The sequence below is a fragment of the Portunus trituberculatus genome, chromosome 25 (assembly GCF_017591435.1).
Source record: "Portunus trituberculatus isolate SZX2019 chromosome 25, ASM1759143v1, whole genome shotgun sequence".
Taxonomy (NCBI): Eukaryota; Metazoa; Arthropoda; class Malacostraca; order Decapoda; family Portunidae; genus Portunus; species Portunus trituberculatus.
In genome coordinates, this window is record NC_059279.1 from 10,876,023 (window position 1) to 10,895,764 (window position 19,742).

A 19,742-nucleotide genomic window follows, 5' to 3' on the forward strand; every position below is an offset into this window, starting at 1 on the left:
TGCGTTGCTGACCATCGTGTCAATGTCCTCGCCAGATATATCCACGTCGGCAACCCCACGGAAGGTTGCCCAGTCTGCTCTCTTGAAGTTAAACTTGGGAGGGCGGGAGGTGGGTGGGATGTCGCGTGCATAAGAGATGCAGATGGGCAGATGGTCACTTCCGTGGGAGTCATCGATGACTTCCCAGGAGAAGTCAGGAGTATACCTGGCGAGAGCAACGACAGATCAATGGCAGACGCGTTACCAGTCCGATCATCTACACGAGTCGCACTTCCATCGTTCAGAAGACAGAGGTTTGTCTGTAATAAAATGTTTACTATCTGCTCCCCACGTACACTTGACCTCTCACTTCCCCATTGTTGATGATGGGCGTTAAAGTCGCCAACAACTAGCCTGTTGCCCGGAAGCTGGCTAATAAGAGATGTAATGTCATCATCAACAATGGAGGTATTGGGAGGCAAGTAGAGGAACAGATAGCCAGATACGTGTCGTTGAATCTCACCCTGCACGCGACCGCTTCCAGAGGTGTATTCAACGTCACTTCTGTTTGTGTCAGTGTTTTGTGTATGTATATGGCAACGCCGTGTCCCTCATATCTTCTATACGGATGGTAGTGTTTTAGCACTGCAGGATCAGGCTGATCCTGTAGTCTCGTCTCCTGTAGACAAATAACGGACGGCCTGTGTATGTTCACTAAAAGTGACAAATATGGATCTTTATTCCGAATACTTCTGCAATTCCACTGTAACACCTTGAACATTATGGCTTAAGAGTTGTGGTGGCGGCCGTTTTCTTAGTCCTTTTGCGCTCAGAGGCGCTGCCGGGGACCTCTCCCGGCCCTTACTAATGGTGACATCCATCGATTCATCAATTGTTAACTCCCCGGAGCTCGTCGAGAGGAGCGAGCGTGTGAACCCCTTCTCGACGGCGCGGGAGCGGCGACGACATGAGAAGGGCGTTGACGTTCAAGTTTTGTTAAATTTAATTTATTAGACTTGTCTGTCTTCTCACCCTTACTGGGAGTACGAGAAATAGCAGACAGGTATGGAGCAGAGGAAGTTATAGGAGTAGAGGTTTTAGTAGTAGCAGTAGTAGTATTAGTTTTAGCAGATGATGAGGCAGAGGTTGAAGGGGAATCAGTGGTGGTAGATGGAGCAGGCAGCAGGTCGCTGAGGTCAGTCTGGATAGCAACAGTACACATCTTAGGTGGAGCCCTTACTATTGAAGCGTAGGACACGTTTGAAGCAGGCGCTGCCTGCGTCTGCTTCACTCGCATCCCTGCTTCATAATAAGAGATTCCTTCAGTAGCCTTAACCGTGCAGACCTCTTTCTCCACTTTCCACGCGGGACAATCGCGTGAAAAAGTGGAGTGAGCACCTTCACAATTACGGCACTTCTCTACCAAGGATGTGCACTGCTCCACAGAGTGGCCCTCTCCTGCGCATCTACCGCAGTAAGCGTGGGAAGACCGACAAGCGTTACCATGGTGACCATAAAGCTGGCACTTGAAACAACGGAGAGGATTCGGTATGTAAGGACGAACGGGAACTGACTCGTATCATACATGAATCCTCTCTGGCAACTTAGCAGCACTGAAGGTGAGAATGACTAAAGCTGTGCTCCTTCTGGTACCGTCAGCCATTTGTTTATTTTGCGAGCTTCAATGACATCCTGGTCAGCCATGCAATCGACGATCTCGGTCGGTTCCATATTCCATAAAATCACGGTGGGAAGCGACTCCCTGACACGAATTCATGGACATTGGAATCGAAACCTCGATCTCGATGTCATGAATGAACCTGAGCTTCAACGATGATTTGACTTGACCTACGTTAAGTAACTGAACAAGTAATTCACCACTGGCAAGTTTCTTAACTTTAGCGACATTACCAATATTACCATCAATGACCTTCTTTATTATAAAAGAATTAACAGTAGACAGGCGGGTGTTCGTCTTGGAATGGAGAGTCACATACGTCGCTTTAGAGGGTCAATAGACGGTCTGGCAGTCGGGGTCGTCGATCAGTGTCCTCCTCCCTTACGGGGAGGGCAGGAAGGTCCGTCAGGCATGGAGGGGGTACATGTCCCCCTCCTGCAGGAGGAGCGGGACTTAAGTGGGAGGAAGTCAGGAGGAGTTACCTAATGTCTGATTGTCCTGCCAAACCACTCTAGGGGGGCTGGATGATGTTAATTCACCCTTAAAGCACGCTCACTGAGGCGGATCCTCCGTAGGTGTGAGAGGAAAGACAATCTGACAACCTGGCAACAGACATCTTCTGTTGCCGCTAAGGAGAGGACAGTGAATAGGCAAAGCTAAAAACACAGGACAATGGGATTCCTAACTTTATTTAACTAATCCTAGGCCTGAGAGGCGTACAAAAAATCCACACAGAGGTGGCTGAAGGACAGAGCGTAGGACACATGTTTGTAGCATGGTGTCTAGGCCAAGTCTGTTAGGTTAGCGTGATAATGTGTGGTATAAGTATGCTGTGGGGTGCCGTGACGTAGTAGTCCCAGTTGTGTTGTATGTGTGGTGAACCAGTGAATCATAAAATGTAAAACATCAAGTGTTTGAAAGTGGTCCTAGCTGGTCCCGGGGTTGTGTTGTGCTCCCTCTGTGCATACACACGCCGAGCCTCCGAATTAGCCTGTGACTGGTCGCACAGCTACCAGCCTACCACCCCTGTAGTGGGTAAAACAGCTACTTTGGAACTGCATATGCATATTTGCATATTTGAAATTTTTGGTTTTTGTATCTGAGGGAATATTTTCTGTGGTCTAAGGAAATCTTACAAAGACAAGATTGAGAGCCCTGTTCGAGGCATGACTTTCAGGAAGGAAGGTTCAAAACGCTAACTAATCTCTCTTGCTAAAAACAGCATCTAAGAAGTTAGATGTTCTGAGTTTCCTAAATTTTTCATTTCCATCTGGTAACTCCGTACAAAAGTGTAATCCACTCATGTGTGGAACTAAAAATATTTAGTAAATGAATAATAAAAAATATAATTAAGAAAAAAAAAAAAATGCTGTATTCAGTCATGAGTGTTGGCTTAGAGGTGTAAGTACAACCATGCCTAGCTGTATAGGCATATGAAGTATGGTAGCAAATTTTTTTTTCTGCAGCTTTGTATTCCATGTCATAGGTGAGTGATAGCCAGTTAAAAAAAAAAAAAAAGTCATTACTTTGATATGAGCCTGAAACCTCTTATATTTTATTCTGTTGCATGACTACCTGAATTGTTCGTAGTGTATAAAGGAGTTATACTTCAACTGCTCAGATGAACAGGGTATAGTCAAAAGCATCTGATAATCCCTCTTTTCTAACAGATTCTCATCAGCCTTTTTGGCTTTCCTTGCAGCACAGGGCCGTGCAGAGATCATTGGAGGGGCAGGGGGTCAAAAGTTTAAAAGGGGCACATGGGTTAGTTATTTCATGACTTTCAGCTTCAATTTGGCACTCCTTGAATGCTGCAAAAGGGCACTTTGGGCATCAAGGTTCAAAGGGACAGGGGCTCAAGCCCCCTCTGCACGGCCCTGTTGCAGCATTGCATTTCTTTTATCATTTTTTTTTTTCTATGTTAGCTTGTCTTTATTTTGCTAGTACATACCTTCTCTTCTACAGTCTAACTGTACAAGGCTTTTATACTTTCTTTCATACTTATTTCAAGAGTTACCTACCTAGTATTCTCAGTCTTTCATCCTTCTAGAACTCCCTACCTGGCTCTGTAATTTTCCTACCATTGACTTGAAGTAAAAGGTTTAAAGACATTTCTCCAATTTTATATAATTCTTTTCAGTATTTCTTAGGGACTGACACCTTATTTTTTTCCTATTTTTGCAGTACTTAAATGATAAAGGTGAAAAATAAATATAAGGTGAAAAGAAAAAAAGATTACAATGGCCTCTTCCTTTCTGTTATGGAGTATGTGTTATTTCCTTCACACATTCATACAGCATTATTGCAACAAGACCAACAGACTGGAGAGGTCAGCTTGTCACCATTTAAAGCCCTGTATGCACTATGCATTACGATGCAGCATCGTGAGGCATGGCTGCCATTGAAGCAACAAGATAACATATACTCATGCACTTGAGTAGTGGTTTTTTACCTTGGGGGTATATCCCCCTAGGGGGCTATCACTAGTTTCAAAGGGGGGTGTGAGCCCTTGAGAAAAAGCAGGAATTTTTCTATTTGTATTTTTCATTCTTTTAATGAGAGCAGAGTCAAGTAATGAGTTCATGAAAATGTAAAAGTATTGCCTTTTTCTATAAAATCTTGGAGGGAATTGTATTCATAGAAGCAACAGGGGGGGCATATGGAGAGAAGGACATTCTTTAAGGGGGTGTGGTTGTAAAAAGGTTGAAGAAGCATGTAGCGTGTCACTTTCGGCTTTGATGGGGCAAGCATGACTGTTGCTGTGGACGACCTGCACTTCCAAGAATTTATATTGTGGAGTGTTGTGGCTTTGTGTGTAGTATGCATTTTTTTCATGATATTTTCCTTTTTTACATCACACATCAACACAATTGTGTTTGAAGTGTTTAAAATTTTTATTATAATGTTTTTTACTTATACTGCTTGCATTTTACATTTCACATGCAAGGATGTTGCATCAAAATTTGGAAAAAGTGCAAAATGGCATTCCTGTTCCATTCATAATTATTAAGCAAGCCTGTCTCAGTTAGTTTTTGAGAGCACTAATGTGTATCTTATCACTCCGACATGGTCATCATTGCCTAGGTACATGAAATGGTGTTTTTGTACCATGTATGAAACTGACAATTTCAACAACACCCACCAACCACCAACAGCACATACATGCTTGCCCATAATGTATACAGGGCTTAAATGTTCTCCTGAGTCTGATTGCAGTACCAGAAACCTGGGATTGATTGTAAGGTGGACGGGTCAAGATCTTAGTGGCAATCTGTCCTCTTGCTGAAGATTGGTATCTCTCAGTGTTCACCACTCTGTGATGTTAATAGCACTGTGCTCTAAAGTGTTTGTGATCAAAATTTCTCAAGAGGAACTGGCATTAAGACCTGTCTAGTCTGTCTTGGCTTGTAGCTGATTGTTCTGTATATTTTGGTGATATAAAGACAGAACATGTTGTGAGAAAGTGGTGGTTCAGTATGAATTTTTAACTTAGTTGTTAAAGGTACAGTTTATATTATTTAATTTTTTTTCTATAGTAATCTGATAAACAACAAAAATCTTATATTCTATGAGTATCTCATAATTTATTCTTTCTTGTTTACTATTGTCACATTTAGAAAGTATTGTAGATCATGTAAGTTTTAATTTTCTTCTAAAATGTCTTCCTTTGATAGTAATAATGAGCCAAAAGGTTATTGATTAATACAGAAAACAAATAGACCCAATCATATATATTTCATAGAATCCACATATATGTATTTGTTGTTACTTGAGGCCTACCAAGAGTGAGTGGATGGTATAGGCTGGAGGTAATGGAAGGGAGTCAAATCAATGAAGAAAGTACAGCTATCAAGTCAGATTTCAAGAAGTATGACTGGAGTACATGGTAGACAAATACCACTATAAAATTTCATACAAAAATAGTGAGATTTCAAGTAGCATCACTAAAATTAATATCACGTTTGACTTGAGAGCTTTCAGTGAATGTAGTTTGGCATTACACTAACACTCCTGTACATATGCAAACCATCTGTCTCTAGCACTGGAAAGGTCAAAGCAATAGATTTATTTAGTAATATTACCTAATAACTACAGTATCTTGAGTGAAGACAAAGGCAAAATAATTTCTCCTCTTTCTTCAGGAGGTAAGATTTGGCCAATGGGAAAGATTTGTATACTTTTCTTAATTTTTGCTGCTTCCTCTTCTTGAATGAGATATTTACTTCTTGAAGTAGTTTGCACTGTAATAGAAAAAATATATATATGTTTATTGAAAGCCATGAGTTTTCAGTTACATAAAAATAAATCATGAATGCTCAGCTCAAAACATTTGTACATATACTGACAGCACAAATTAGTGGAAAGGTAATGACAGGTACATTGTAATGAGAACTGAGAACATCACACTCATACGAAATATATATAACAGATAAACAAAATTTAAATAGAGAAAATATATACAAATACACTGTGGCTAAGGATTAATTTTACCATCACATAAATTTGTCATTGTTTTTGTGAATGCTTAAGGAAGGGAGCATTACAATGTGTCAATAAAGGCCTTCACTATTAAATGTCTACTCCATGGAACCATTGAAGTGGGAGTTGGGAGTAGACAATTTGATTTATTTATCTATTTATTAATTTTTTTGCCTGTTTAAAAAAAAAACTATTTCCTGCAGCAATGACACTAGCTGTCACTTCACATTACTTGTGACCATAGCCATGCCCGCCTTGAATGGAATTTCATGAATTTCTCCACTGCCCACAACAGATTTCTTTTTTTTTTTTTCAAATTCAGTGAATGATTTATCAACTAAATCAGCATTTATTAAGGGGGTGCGGGAACAGATTTAGTGGGACAACATTTAAGGTATCACTTCAAAAAGAGTAACTTGACTCATTTATGTTTCTCTGTATCTGATGTTTCATCACCTACAATAATCTTTTAAAAAGGGCATCAAAGTTTCTGGTCTTTCCCCATAGTGGCACTCCACTTCATGGTCAAAACCTTGCACGTCTTTCTCTCCTTTCAATATTTATCCACTTTTCTTGTCCATTGCACTCATATTTCACTTCTCCAATACCATGCTTTTTCTTCAACATACAATGAATCCATAACAATATATGATTAATTTTCTTTATAAATGGTATTTGAATAATGACCAAAATACTTGATCCATATGATATTCTATTGATTATGATAGTGTGCAGTTTTGTTGCACTATAGTCTCTGTAGCAAAATTCAAGAGAAAGCTAGTTAACTTGAACCTGCTTTCAAGGAGTGGTGTACTGCTTGTACTGCTGAATTCTTGGAAAGGTAAGGATGATTATCGTGGTCACCATCTGGGGATAATGATCCCAATTCTTTGACTTCCATTTAGATCAAGATCTTATTCACACTGGTCACTGCTGGAAGCAGTCTAGTATATTTTATTTCATCATACACCTATAGATCCAGGCACTTTCCTCCTTTGCAGAAGCTCTATAATATTGTAAAAAACAGACTAACATATTATGAACTGGAGGGCAGTGATACTAACTGAACACTTCTGGGTTGCTGAAGCTTAATCCCTCAACTTACATTCTGTATATGAAGATGGCTATAGAAGGAAAGGAAGTGATTTTTTAATGTCTTTGCTCAGATGATTCAATCCTAAATCTTCTTGTTTTTAAGGGAAGTGTTAACTTCAGAGAAGTATACTAGTACTGTATTGGGTATAATGACTTCTACATAATAGAATTTATATGGAAAGGGAAACTGAAAGAAAAGATTGGAGAAATAGTTATGGCTGACAGAAGATAGAGGTGAAAGGCAATAACATAACATATAACATAACATAAATAATAGGATAACAAAGGGCCACCAGGGCCCATCTAGGTTATCCTGTATCAGTCGCACAGCGACCTCGTCATCAGTACTTAAAGATACACTTACAAGTACACAATACATTATATACTAATTCTAAATATTTGGCCCATTAACAGGGCTAAGTTCTGCAGCGAAATCCTCTACAATTTGTGGTCCCCATACATGGGGATCATGTCTTGTTTAACTATAGTAAATTTCTTATAAAAACTATCATGCAGTGCTGTACATAATTATAAATCTAATAAATTTAAGTGCTTATCTTATCTGTTTTTAAACATTGTCAGACTAGTCTCTGGCAATGCATTCCAGAAGTCTACCACCCTATGACTAAAGAAATATTTTCTTATATCTAACCTGCAGCCTTGCTTTCTAATCTTCCTGCCATGATTTCTAGTCCTACTTCCCTCCGCTAAGGTAAAGAAAGATCTCACATCTATGTAGTTTGTATCTGAGAACATTTTAAATAACTCTATCATATCCCCTCTTATACATCTCCTCTCAAATGAAAACATGTTTAATTCCTTAAATCTATCTCTATACTCCAGGCGCTTTAATGCTGGTATCATCCTAGTTGCTCTTCTCTGAACTGCTTCTAACATGTTGATATCCTGCCTATAGTGGGGTGACCAGGCCTGTATGCAATACTCTAAATGGGGCCTAACATAGGAATTATATAAGCTACGCACCACTTCCTTACTTTTATAACTAACATTTCTATTTATAAAACCCAGGATCCTATTTGCCCTATTTCTTGCTTCTAAACATTGCTTTGAAAATTTCATAGTCCTGTCTATCACTACTCCTAAATCCTTTCCTTCCTCTACTGCCTCTAGCCAACATCCCTCCATCTCATAGTTAAAGTTTGTGTTGTCTTTACCTAAATGCATAACCTGACACTTTTTAGAATTAAACTCCATCTGCCACCTGTCTGCCCATGCTATCAGCCTGTCCAGGTCTCGTTGTATTCTGTAATTGTCCTTTTCACCCTGTACTGCACATGCTATCTTAGTATCATCTGCAAACTTTGATACTTTGCTACTAATTCCTATATCTAAATCGTTAATGTACACCAAGAAAAGAAGAGGTCCTAGCACTGATCCTTGGGGTACCCACTAACCACTTCCTTCCACTCAGACATTGCCCCATTTAATACTACTCTCTGTTTCCTATCAGAAAGCCATTCACTAATCCAATCAACTAACCTACCCCCTATCCCATGTAGTCTCAATTTGTACACTAGCCTCCTATGCGGTACCTTATCAAACGCCTTGCTAAAATCTAGATATATAACATCTATGCTATTTCCATCATCTAACTCCTTGGTAATATATTCTAAGATATCGAGCAAATTTGTAAGACAGGACCTCCCTGATCTAAAGCCATGTTGGGTATCTCTAATTAATCTATTCTCATTTAAATGCTCCCAAATACTACCCTTAATGATTTTCTCTAGTATCTTACATACTATACTAGTTAAACTGATCGGTCTATAATTATTCGCATCATCCTTCCTACCTTTTTAAATATTGGAGTAACATTAGCTAACTTCCAGTCCTGAGGTATCTCAGCAAACCTAAGTGATCTTTCAAAGATTAACTTAAGTGCTTCAGAAATACTGTCTACACCCTCCCTAAGTACTCTGGCATGTAGCTCATCAGGACCACTAGCTTTCCTATCGTCTAGTTCAAGAATAAATTTCCTAATAATTCCCGGTTTTATATCAATATTTTCTAAAGCTCTTAAACTACTCGTCGCACTGTTTGTAACAGGATTTCCTATTCTTTCCTAGTAAATACTGAAGAAAATTGTTCATTCAATAATTCTACTATGTCTTCATTTTGATCCACTACTACACCATCTTTTCTGAGTGGTCCAATCCTATCCTTATTTCTTTTATCACTGACCTTGTAATAACTATATAATTTTTGGGATCTTTACTCCCAGCTCTAGCTAGTTTTATCTCTGCCTGCCTTTTACTTTTTTTATAACCTTACTCAAATCATCTCTGACCTGTCTGTACCTAATCAAATCTACATCTTCCCCACTTTTCTGCAACTCTCTGTATGCCCTCTTCTTCTCTCTGATCTGGCTACCTATCTCATGAGTTCACCATAATGGCTTCCTGTTTCTCTGCCTTATATCTTTGTAAGGGATACACTGCATCACTATACTCTTTACTACAACCTTAAAAATATCCCACATCTGTGCAGTTTTATTTCCAAAACTATCTTCCCAGTTTACCTCTCCTAATAACTGACGTAACCTACCATAATTGCCTTTCTGATAGTTTGGGACTCTAGTCTTATTCACTATATTATCCCTACTGGAATAATGCAATGCATAACAAATGAGTGAATAAGGAGTTAACCCTCTCTCTCTCTCTCTCTCTCTCTCTCTCTCTCTCTCTCTCTCTCTCTCTCTCTCTCTCTCTCTCTCTCTCTCATATATCACTTACCAGCTGGGAACATATTCTGGGTCTTCACAAGTGAGAGTGTTAGGGTTAAAGACAGTGGAGTCTCCACAGCCCACCAGGCGAGGGTTGCCCTCCACACAGACGATGTAGCGACCACAGTCTTGCGTAGGATAGCGAGGATGAGGCAGGAACCTGGCAGCTGGATCCTTGCTGTCTACATATGCTGGGCACTCAAAGCCAACAATGTCTGTAATAGAAAAGCTAATCAGGGCAAATAAAAATGCTTTGTCTTGTTTGGTTGGCTGTCAGTGGTGTTTTGAAGCCATTGTTATCCCTGTGATTAAAGAAAAAAAAACAATAAAAGTTAATCAGAATGGAAATTTTACTTTTAGACCTAAAAAAAATAAAATTATGAGCCCAATGCTGACAGTATACACCTAACCCTCCGTTTTCATGTGAAATTGGTGCCAAAAGAAATGTGCGATAGCAGACAACGCGATAATGGAAGTGAAGAATAAATAGGAAATAAATAAATTGGTGCCTCAACCCAAAAATTTTCCTGTTACTCTATATTTACTATGATTAATACTGGACTAGCTTATTAACATTTAACAATCTGAAATGAATGAAGACCAGCTCTGAACAACAGAATACCTTGTGCGAGACTGAGGGGTGGTGGTGGTGGTGGTGGTGGTGATGGCGGTAAGCAGAGTGACCAGAACCAATCAGCTGCTTATTCAAATCATGTGACGTGAATATGCAGTGATGATTGGCTGCTGGCTCCTCCTCCTCATGATGATCATCTTTCTCCCTTTCCACCTCCCCCTATCTAAACATTCGTTGGTGTGTGGTTGGGATATGGGTACTACTACTACTACTACTACTACTACTACTACTACTACTACTACTACTACTACTACAGGTGCACGATAACGACTTTCCAGATGCACTAAAACTGAATTTTGCAGATTTTCATAAGTGCGCATTAACGCCTAAACGCGATAACGGAAGGGCGCGATAACTGAGGGTTAGGTGTAATATGTACCAATGATTTCAGATAAAGTGTCACTAGATGACTGGATACCTGAAACATACACAACCAAGACCTTGTACAGCTATAGTATTTATAAGGGTTTCCTCACTCACTGCAAGAGCTTGAAAATAAATGGTAACCCAAAAAACGAGGCTTTTTCACATAACTCTTGGATTGCTAAGGACAGGATAATGGTTGTTACTTAATATGAGCAAGTTTACAAAATGTTACAAAGCAATAAGTCAATGGGCTGCAAGTTCTAAGCTACTCAACTTAATTGATCTTAGTGGTATCCGTTAAGACCATATCCTAAACTTGTAACCAATTCTATTATGTTTTAGGATGGGTATACCAAAAATATGTGGCACAAGAGCAGGATCGAGCCACTCGATCAACCACTACCTTCCTCATCCTTTTTTGGTTTCCTTTCTAATGCTGAAAATGCAGAACAGATTTTTTTTTTTAACATAATTCTCAATATCATTACAGTGACTTTAGAATAACTATATCCTCTTTCCCTTCTAGTGTACCATTATATCTTATTTATATTCTATTTTAGCTACTCAGAGGTAACAATCTTTCAGTGACTGGATGTGTGGAACCAGAGCAGATTGAGTGAGCATACATGATATTTCAGAAAGAAACAAAAGAAAACCTAAACAAGCAAGTGATGAATGTTTTGAGTGTGAATCTCTCATTTATTTGTAGCTGCTGAAGCAAGACCTACACTTTAAACGGAACTATATACCAGGTTGGTGTGATGATCTTACTAATTTTGTTAATCTACATAGCCAACATATTATTTCTGTAGTGAGATGAAAATAACCAACTGAACCTGCCCACTTTTTTAATTGAAAAACCATATTAAAGTCAATCAGTCTCTAGGAGCATAATCCAAAGAAGGTGGCCATAACAAAGGAGTCTGAATCTTTCCCTATCTAAATACTGTACTCCTTCATTCCCGTCAATCCCTTTGTCTTCACCTGCATGTCTTTCACATATCTTGTCTTTCTGCCTCACAAATGGTCTATATTTCCCCTCAAAAAAAGTTTCATTCACTTACTACTTCACAAACTCTTAATTCATCAATTTTTTAATGTGGTGATTTGTCCCAGTACATTCAATTTGGCTCTTTACTAGACAACACACTTTACGTCTTCATTACATCTTTCAGTGTTCTTGTTCTTCCATCTTACCATTGCACATGGTTGTCTGAGATCATTCATTTTCACAACATGCACTTTCCACTGCTATTTTCTATATCATACCCAACTTTCCAAATGTCAACAATGGCAGGAGACTAGTGTTCTTTAAATCCTGGACATATTTCACCCTCTTATCGTCCTTATAAGCCATCATGACACCCCAGTCTCTCATTAATGATCCTGCTCTTTTCTCATAATTAATGAAAGATGTTACTAAACAATTCTATGATTAAGGCATATGTAAAATGTTTTGTGTTTGCTGGTTCATGATGAATATTTTCTATCGTATATGGTACATCATATAAAAAGTTATATTTTGTTAAAAGAAAAATTGGAGAATTGTTGTTGTTAGGTAAATCTATGTACTATCAACAATGTTGAAAGAAATAACATTTCTAGAATGTTGTAATTTTACTGAAATGTTTTAAAGTTGGCTTATTATTTAGTAACGTTTAAACTAAGCTTTGTCATCCTCCATGTGTAAATAAACTGCTAAAATTACTCGTATCTATTCTTAGCAACTCTAAAATATACTTTTATCTATAAAACCTTTCTGCAGTAATAAAGACTTTAAGTATATTTCAGTTATCAAGGTGTGCCAGCAAATATGACTCCCAAACTTTGTATTTTTTTAATTTTTTTTTAATCACAAAACAACCATCTTTCATCCGGACATCACACATATATCATAGTAGTGTCAGCTTTGGTTCAAAGCACAGAAATGTAGAAAAATGTTAAGCTTACAGTGGATGAAAGAGGAGCAATGGAATTCAAGTGTCCATGATACATTGCTCTTTACCTATAGAGCTTTAACAGTCATACTTAATCCAAAATTGAGATTTGGTTCAGTTTTACTGTTCCTATAAAATTAATCAATATCATGAAAAAAAAAAAAAACTCAGCCTTACATACTTAAAGTAGTGGCATTGTAGAATTCAATCTTACATACCAACAAAAACAAAAAGGATTTCACAGTAAAGAATTGCTCAACATAAAAGCATCATTCTAAAGTTATGGGTATTACTTCTGGTTTGAATGATAAGGATGAAAACTCTTATGATTCACTGTGCATCTCACCTGACTCAGCCAGCAAGCTGCTTACCTTGAGGAACGCAGTACTCCATGAGGTCAGGCCAGTTGCAACCATGGATCCTCTCATCATAGGCCAGGCCAGGAGTGCAGGGCTCATATTTGGGTTCACCGTAGGTGCACAAGGTGTAATCGGTCTCACATGCGCCATTGGAGTAGATGCCAAAAGAATACTCACAGATTCCATTACCCAAAGGAGTCACTGCAAGGTGAAAAGATTGTTTGAGGGTATGGGTTATGCATATAGTAAAGGGAGATTTGCTCAGGGACTGGCATCTAAGTGGGCCATTATGTTTTTGTTCGTGGACAGATTTCCCCTTTTACATAAAAATAAAACAAAACAAAACATTGTTTCACTGTGAAGAAGTAGTGGTAAGTTAGGAAGGTTTTTTGCCAGACTGTTAGAAAATGTTGGGAATCTACAAACTACAACAGTTTAAGTAATTGTTTCCCTTATTTTCAGTCTTGCTTGTATTTAGACTATTTCTGTCCTCAACTTGATGTACTGAAAACCAAAACAATAATGGCAGAAAACATTTTGAAGATTGTCCTCAATAGCTGTCTCAGACTGAAGTGAAGGACTGGCTTAGGGATGGGTGTGGAATAAGAAAGAGAAATAAAGGCTGGGCAATTGGGAAATTTGGATTGGAAGTGACTTGCCTGAAAGGTGTCATTATTAAGAAATGAAGGATTAAAACAGGATTTAGGATGTGAGTGAATGAGTTACACATCAACTTTGTTTTAGAGTATGATTTTGAAACAGTGATACTACTAAATACAAAAGGAGTACCTAATGGATGAAATAGTCCCAAAAGGCTTTTAGAGGCTGACTGGGATTACTCAACTGTAGTGGTGTCATATTGAAATCAGCTCATAGACAAAGGGTTAACAGTGCACATGGCAGGCATCCTTGATATGTCAGCAGCAGACATGACAATTATATTAAAGCAATACTCCCATTGTTGAATGAGTATATTATAGGACAAACTTGGGCTGGCAATGACAGTTGATTATGGCTCTCTATCAAGGTGTGAGTGCTGGATGAACACTGAACTGAACTGAACTGCAACATTATGGGAGTTAAGCACAAAAATAATGTTCAGACCACATAGAACTATTGGTTTGACAAATTTGAGATCCTTCACTAATACTCAAAAGTCATTACACATAAATACCTAGACACATGAAGACGAAATATGTGAGCGTTGGATGCGCATCATATAAGGAAAGACCTCATAAGAGAAAACTAATAGGTTTATAGTTTCCTTGATGACCTAATTAGCTTTCCACTAGGTATGGTACTGTAGTCTTATCTTCATTATCTTTCAGTATTTATTTTTGTATCTATTCTGTGATTAATGGGAAAATATCTCAAGTGGGGCTATGAATGTGGATTCATTTACATTTAGTTAATAATTAAAGTAAAATGTACTGATAAACCAGAAAATAATTTGATAGTTAAAAGAACAATTTCAGTGAATAGTTATTTTCTTGATTTTTATTATCATTATTACTGTTATTATTATTATTATTATTATTATTATTATTATTATTATTATAATTATTATTAATAATATTATTATTTTATTATTATTATTATTATTATTATTATTATTATTATTATTGTTTCCCAATGTTGCAAAGAAGTATCCCTTAGAAAATTTAATGAGAGGTAGGCAATGGGCACCTTGGTTGCTGGCTATTTAAGCATCATTTAGGCATCAGCAGCCACACTACCACAAGCCCCTTGTCAAGAGAAACTTTCCACACCATCTGCTAATATCTTCTAATCCCATGTACTCGAGTATATTGGTGAGCATGTAAGTAGGTTATCATCTTACCAGAATGTATTTAACAGTGATGTAGCCACATGTTGACAATGACATGTTAATTTTATGCTAGATAACCTAGTCATTGTCAATGGAAGGCCACATGGTAAGTACAAGTAATGCATTTCTGCTGATTAATAGTTATCTTTGTCATTAACAGACCCACAGGCACGTAATAGTGGTAGGATGTTAGGGGACAAGTACAATTTATTCATTTGTTTTCTTTCTAGGAGAAAATGTTAATTAATTAATTTGTTTATTTGTTTTCTTTCCAGGAGCAAATGCGATGGTGAAATAATGAAGATGGCTTGACCTTGGTCGTATTAGGTTACATAATAATGTCATGAGGCAAAAAAGGAAAAAAGAAGAAAATTGAATTAAAAAAAATAACATTTAGTAAATGATTGTGTGAAATATAACAAGCCATCTTCTCCCCCTCCCCCTTTACTGTTGTGACAATGGTGGCCAGCATGTGGGATGTGTTACCTGGAGAGTGGCACCCTAAGGGGAGAATGTAAGAGTAAGCCTAATGGGCCACAGTCACTTGCCCCATAATTTCAATGTGCCTGGAATGAAATAAGAATATTCAGAGCACCAGGAGGAAAAGCCGGTTATTTTCATTTTTGAGGATAGTAGGTTAAATGAACCCATAATCTGTGTATCTACTGGCTGGGAAGAAATGACATTGGGGAAGATACCAACAGAGATGAAGTAGTAAATGATATTTTAGAAATTAAAGAAATTATTGAAAGTAATTGTGATGGAATTGTAGTTCTGTTGTTGGTAGGACTAAAAGAATACCCGAGTGAATACCCTGTAAGCTTAACCCAATACAACCAAATTAAGAATAGCATCAACAGGAAATTGGGGTAATGATTATCCAGCACCAAATTGATTCAGTTCAATAATCACATAGCAGAACCAATTGTCATTTGATGGAATGCATTTCACATGATCTTATTGAATGATGTTATATTCTTGTTTAATTGAATTTTCTTTGCTTTTTGTCCCATGAGAATTATACTGGCCATGCATTCCTTGTAAAGCGTGTGGAAGGAATGGTGACCAGTGTTTTGGAAGGTATGTGCTTTCAGTTTTATTACTTTTGCTAGTACTTCCATCTCCTCTCCTGTTTAATATTGCTGCTGGTGCTGGTGCTGCTGCTGCTGCTGCTGCTGCTGCTGCTGCTGCTGCTGCTGCTGCTGCTGCTGCTGCTGCTGCTACTGCTGCTACTACTGCTACTACTGCTACTACTACTACTACTACTACTACTACTACTACTACTACTACTATTGGCATTACTGTTGTTGATGTTAGAATGATATCACTTACCCTGTACCTTGATTCCATCTGACCTCTATGGAAACTGACATTAAGTGGGCCTTTATAATTTAAATATTTTGTTGCCCTTGGTTTGGGGCTCTTAGAAAAAAAAAAAAAAAAATAACATGTCACTTACGGTCAGCCTGGCGCTCGCCGCAGTCAACAGCCCAGTGGTAGTTGCAATGGTTGTGAACAGCACCCTTGCCATCAAAGAGCAGACCATTCTCGCAGACTTCATATGTCAGGGTACCGTTGGCGCATTTGTAGAATTCGTTGCAGCTGGTTGGGTGAGGGTACAGCTGCAACCCATAGCGTTCTGGGCATTCATTGAATTGCTGCGCCGTGGCTGTGAAATTAAGGGAAGGTTAGCAAGGGGTGTTGTATAGGGTATGGGAAGGTTTGCTGTGTTACAATACTGTTAGTATTGAAGATACTATTGTAGGACTTCTGGTTATGCACATTTTTTACTTTATGCTGTGACTGGGAAGAGAATAGAAGGTTAGAAGGGACGTGTGAAGGGTGGGAAGGATATGTTGTGATATTGCTGTGACCTTCAGGCTTGGGTACATGTTATAATGCTCTGTGGAAGCAAAGGGAAGGACATGCTGTAAAGGAAAGGGCCCTGTACTGGAACACTGTCTTTTAAGATGTGAACGTGCAACCATTCTAGCAATTGTGTTCTTACTTTCCCTGCAAAGATGCCAAAGATGCCTAAGCTAGTTTGGTGTAATTGGTACTGGCTTAGCCCCAACTCCCATAACCATGACTACTGCAGCCAGTTGGGAGATGAGTAGAGGTTGGGAATAGGTTTGTCTTAGTGTTATTATTGATGCTTCTGGTAGTAATGATGATGGCAGTGATGATATGGGAGGTAGGAGGGAAGTGTGCTAGACGGTTGTAGTGTGTGAGGTACAGCTGTAGCCCTTAAGGTTCCAACCACTTATGGTACGCAGCAACTGGCGGGAAAGGAGACAAGGGAAGGCAAGGTTGTCTGGGTACTATGGAAGGACGAACACACATAATTAGTAAAGGGAAAGGGAGGAAGGAAGGATAAATGGATAGGTACTCGAGTGGGACCGGTAGTAAGTAAAAGAAAATGCAGAAGTGTGACTAATCATTGCATTTGATGATGCATGATGATGTTTATCTAACACAAAGAAGTTTTGTTAATACTTGTTTTCTACTAGTGACTTTCTCATACAAGCTGCTAAACAGTCATTGAATAACTTAGGCTGTTTTAGGTTAAGCTGAGGGAATAACAAGACCATCATGTTATCTTGTCATATAGAAAATAATTCTCCATTTCTACAATGTATATCATTGTCTATTGTTCCATTCACTTAATCTATTTCTGTTTGTCAATGTATCCAGTTGGTATCTAGTTCGTCACAAATATTAACCAGTTATTTCCTGAGGAACAGTTGCAGAATTATTCAGAGGGACGGAGGGAGGGAAGAAGGTACATTTAGTAGCTCCATCCACACCATCTATATTTGTTGTCTTGTCTGTCTCAATGAGTTTTCAGTTAGTAAATGTTTAATACGAAACAGTTACACAATTCGGAGAGAGAGAGAGAGAGAGAGAGAGAGAGAGAGAGAGAGAGAGAGAGAGAGAGAGAGAGAGAGGATGGGGGAGCTATATAGGACGGATGTTTGGGTGGAAGGAAGGAAGGTAAGGATGAAGAATCAGCATTGGTGGGTAAATGGATGGAGAGGAGGCAGGAAGTGATGAAGTAGGGGCAATAAAAACTACTCAGTGGCCTTGGTGGTGGAGATAAGTGGATAATTAGAGACGAAAAGTGATTTTAAAGATTATCTTGATGGCAGTTACTTGTTTGCACTGTATTAGATACTATATATTTGATTAGTACTAACGCAAACTTCAACTGTTATGTGATATGAATGGAGCATTTTTAGAAAGGAACACAGAAATAAAAATAAGCGAGCGAAAATTATCAGTAGTTTTGTAATGTAAGGGAGACGTGGTCATACGTTAATATAAGAAACGGAAAGGCGATAATTAAAATTCTAGACAATGTAGAGAATGAATAAGGTAACTAGATAATAAGAAATCTAGACACTATAGAGTGTAGAGAATGAATAAAGTAGCTCGATAATAAAGAAAATCTAGACACTGTAGAAAATGAATAAGGTAACTCGGTAATAAGAAATCTAGACACTGTAAAGAATAAAGCAACTAAAAAAAAAAAAAAAAAAAAAAACTAGACACTGTAGAGAATGAATAAGGTAACTTGATAACACGAAACCTAGATACTGTACCTAGAGAATAAATAAGGTAACTCGATAAATAATGTGAGGGAATCTATAATCAAGTGATATAAGTATGTACGTGGTTTTCATAGATGCTTCGGAAAAAAAAAAAAGACAATCACAAAGGAAACCGACTGACGTCGAAAACTTTAAACTGGGAGACCTTGATAAAATGAAACCCATAATATGAATGCAATAAGATAAAGTATCAAAAGGAGGCAAAGAATAGTTGATTAACACACACACACACACACACACACACACACACACACACAGAGAGAGAGAGAGAGAGAGAGAGAGAGAGAGAGAGAGAGAGAGAGAGTTTAGGAACAATAAGCGAATAGCAATAATCCTGTGGTTTCTCAATAGTCGTTTAGTTGTTGCATGCAGTCTTGCAGGGCTGAGTTCTGCAATCATCTGGCTTAGCGTTTACCACCGCCATCACCACCACCACCACTACCTCCTCCTTTCCCTCCTATAGTTTTGAGGGGCAAAAGTTTGCTACAAATGAGGTTGTTGAAACTGTGTGATAAAATGAGGCTGGTGCGAATGAGTGAAGGTGAAAGTAATGGAAAGGTAAGGAAGAGTGGAATGAAGAGTGACGAGTGTAAGATAGCATGCTTTATTTGCACGTTCTGAAATGTGAGGGAATGGAATGAATGTAAGAGAGAGAGAGAGAGAGAGAGAGAGAGAGAGAGAGAGATTTGGGGAAAGTTTTGTGTGTACCTGTCTTTGGGGAGAGATTAGTGGAATGATTGTGGTGGTGGTGGTGGAATGCCGCGGTGATGGAGGTGGTAGTGGTGATGGTGGTGGTGGTCAGTTGCTGATTGCAGTGACGCCGTATTCAAGGCCTCATACACTGAAAACCACTTTCACTGAGCACACCACAGCAGTTGTTCCCATCTCTCTCTCTCTCTCTCTCTCTCTCTCTCTGGTGGACAAAGGGCGTTCGTGGGAGCAGACAAGATCGTAAAAAAAGGACAGAAAAAGCTTGTTATTTTGGTCTGGTTCTTCATTGGTATCCCGTTATTTCAAGGACGTCAGGGATCCG

General features: G+C 38.5%; 1 protein-coding gene across 1 annotated transcript in view; it reads right to left on the reverse strand.

The window, feature by feature from the left end:
* Positions 1–5,373: 5,373 nt before the first annotated feature.
* The window catches only part of LOC123508785 (protein obstructor-E-like), an 18,548-nt gene continuing 4,179 nt past the window's right edge, over positions 5,374–19,742 (reverse strand). Inside the window, exons 2-5 of the mRNA XM_045262699.1 lie at positions 16,558–16,767; positions 13,283–13,471; positions 9,985–10,189; positions 5,374–5,898 (exon numbers count right to left, since the gene is read on the reverse strand). Coding sequence (XP_045118634.1) covers positions 5,877–5,898; positions 9,985–10,189; positions 13,283–13,471; positions 16,558–16,767 — 626 coding nt within the window. The 3' untranslated portion in view covers positions 5,374–5,876. The remainder of the gene's footprint in view (positions 5,899–9,984; positions 10,190–13,282; positions 13,472–16,557; positions 16,768–19,742) is intronic.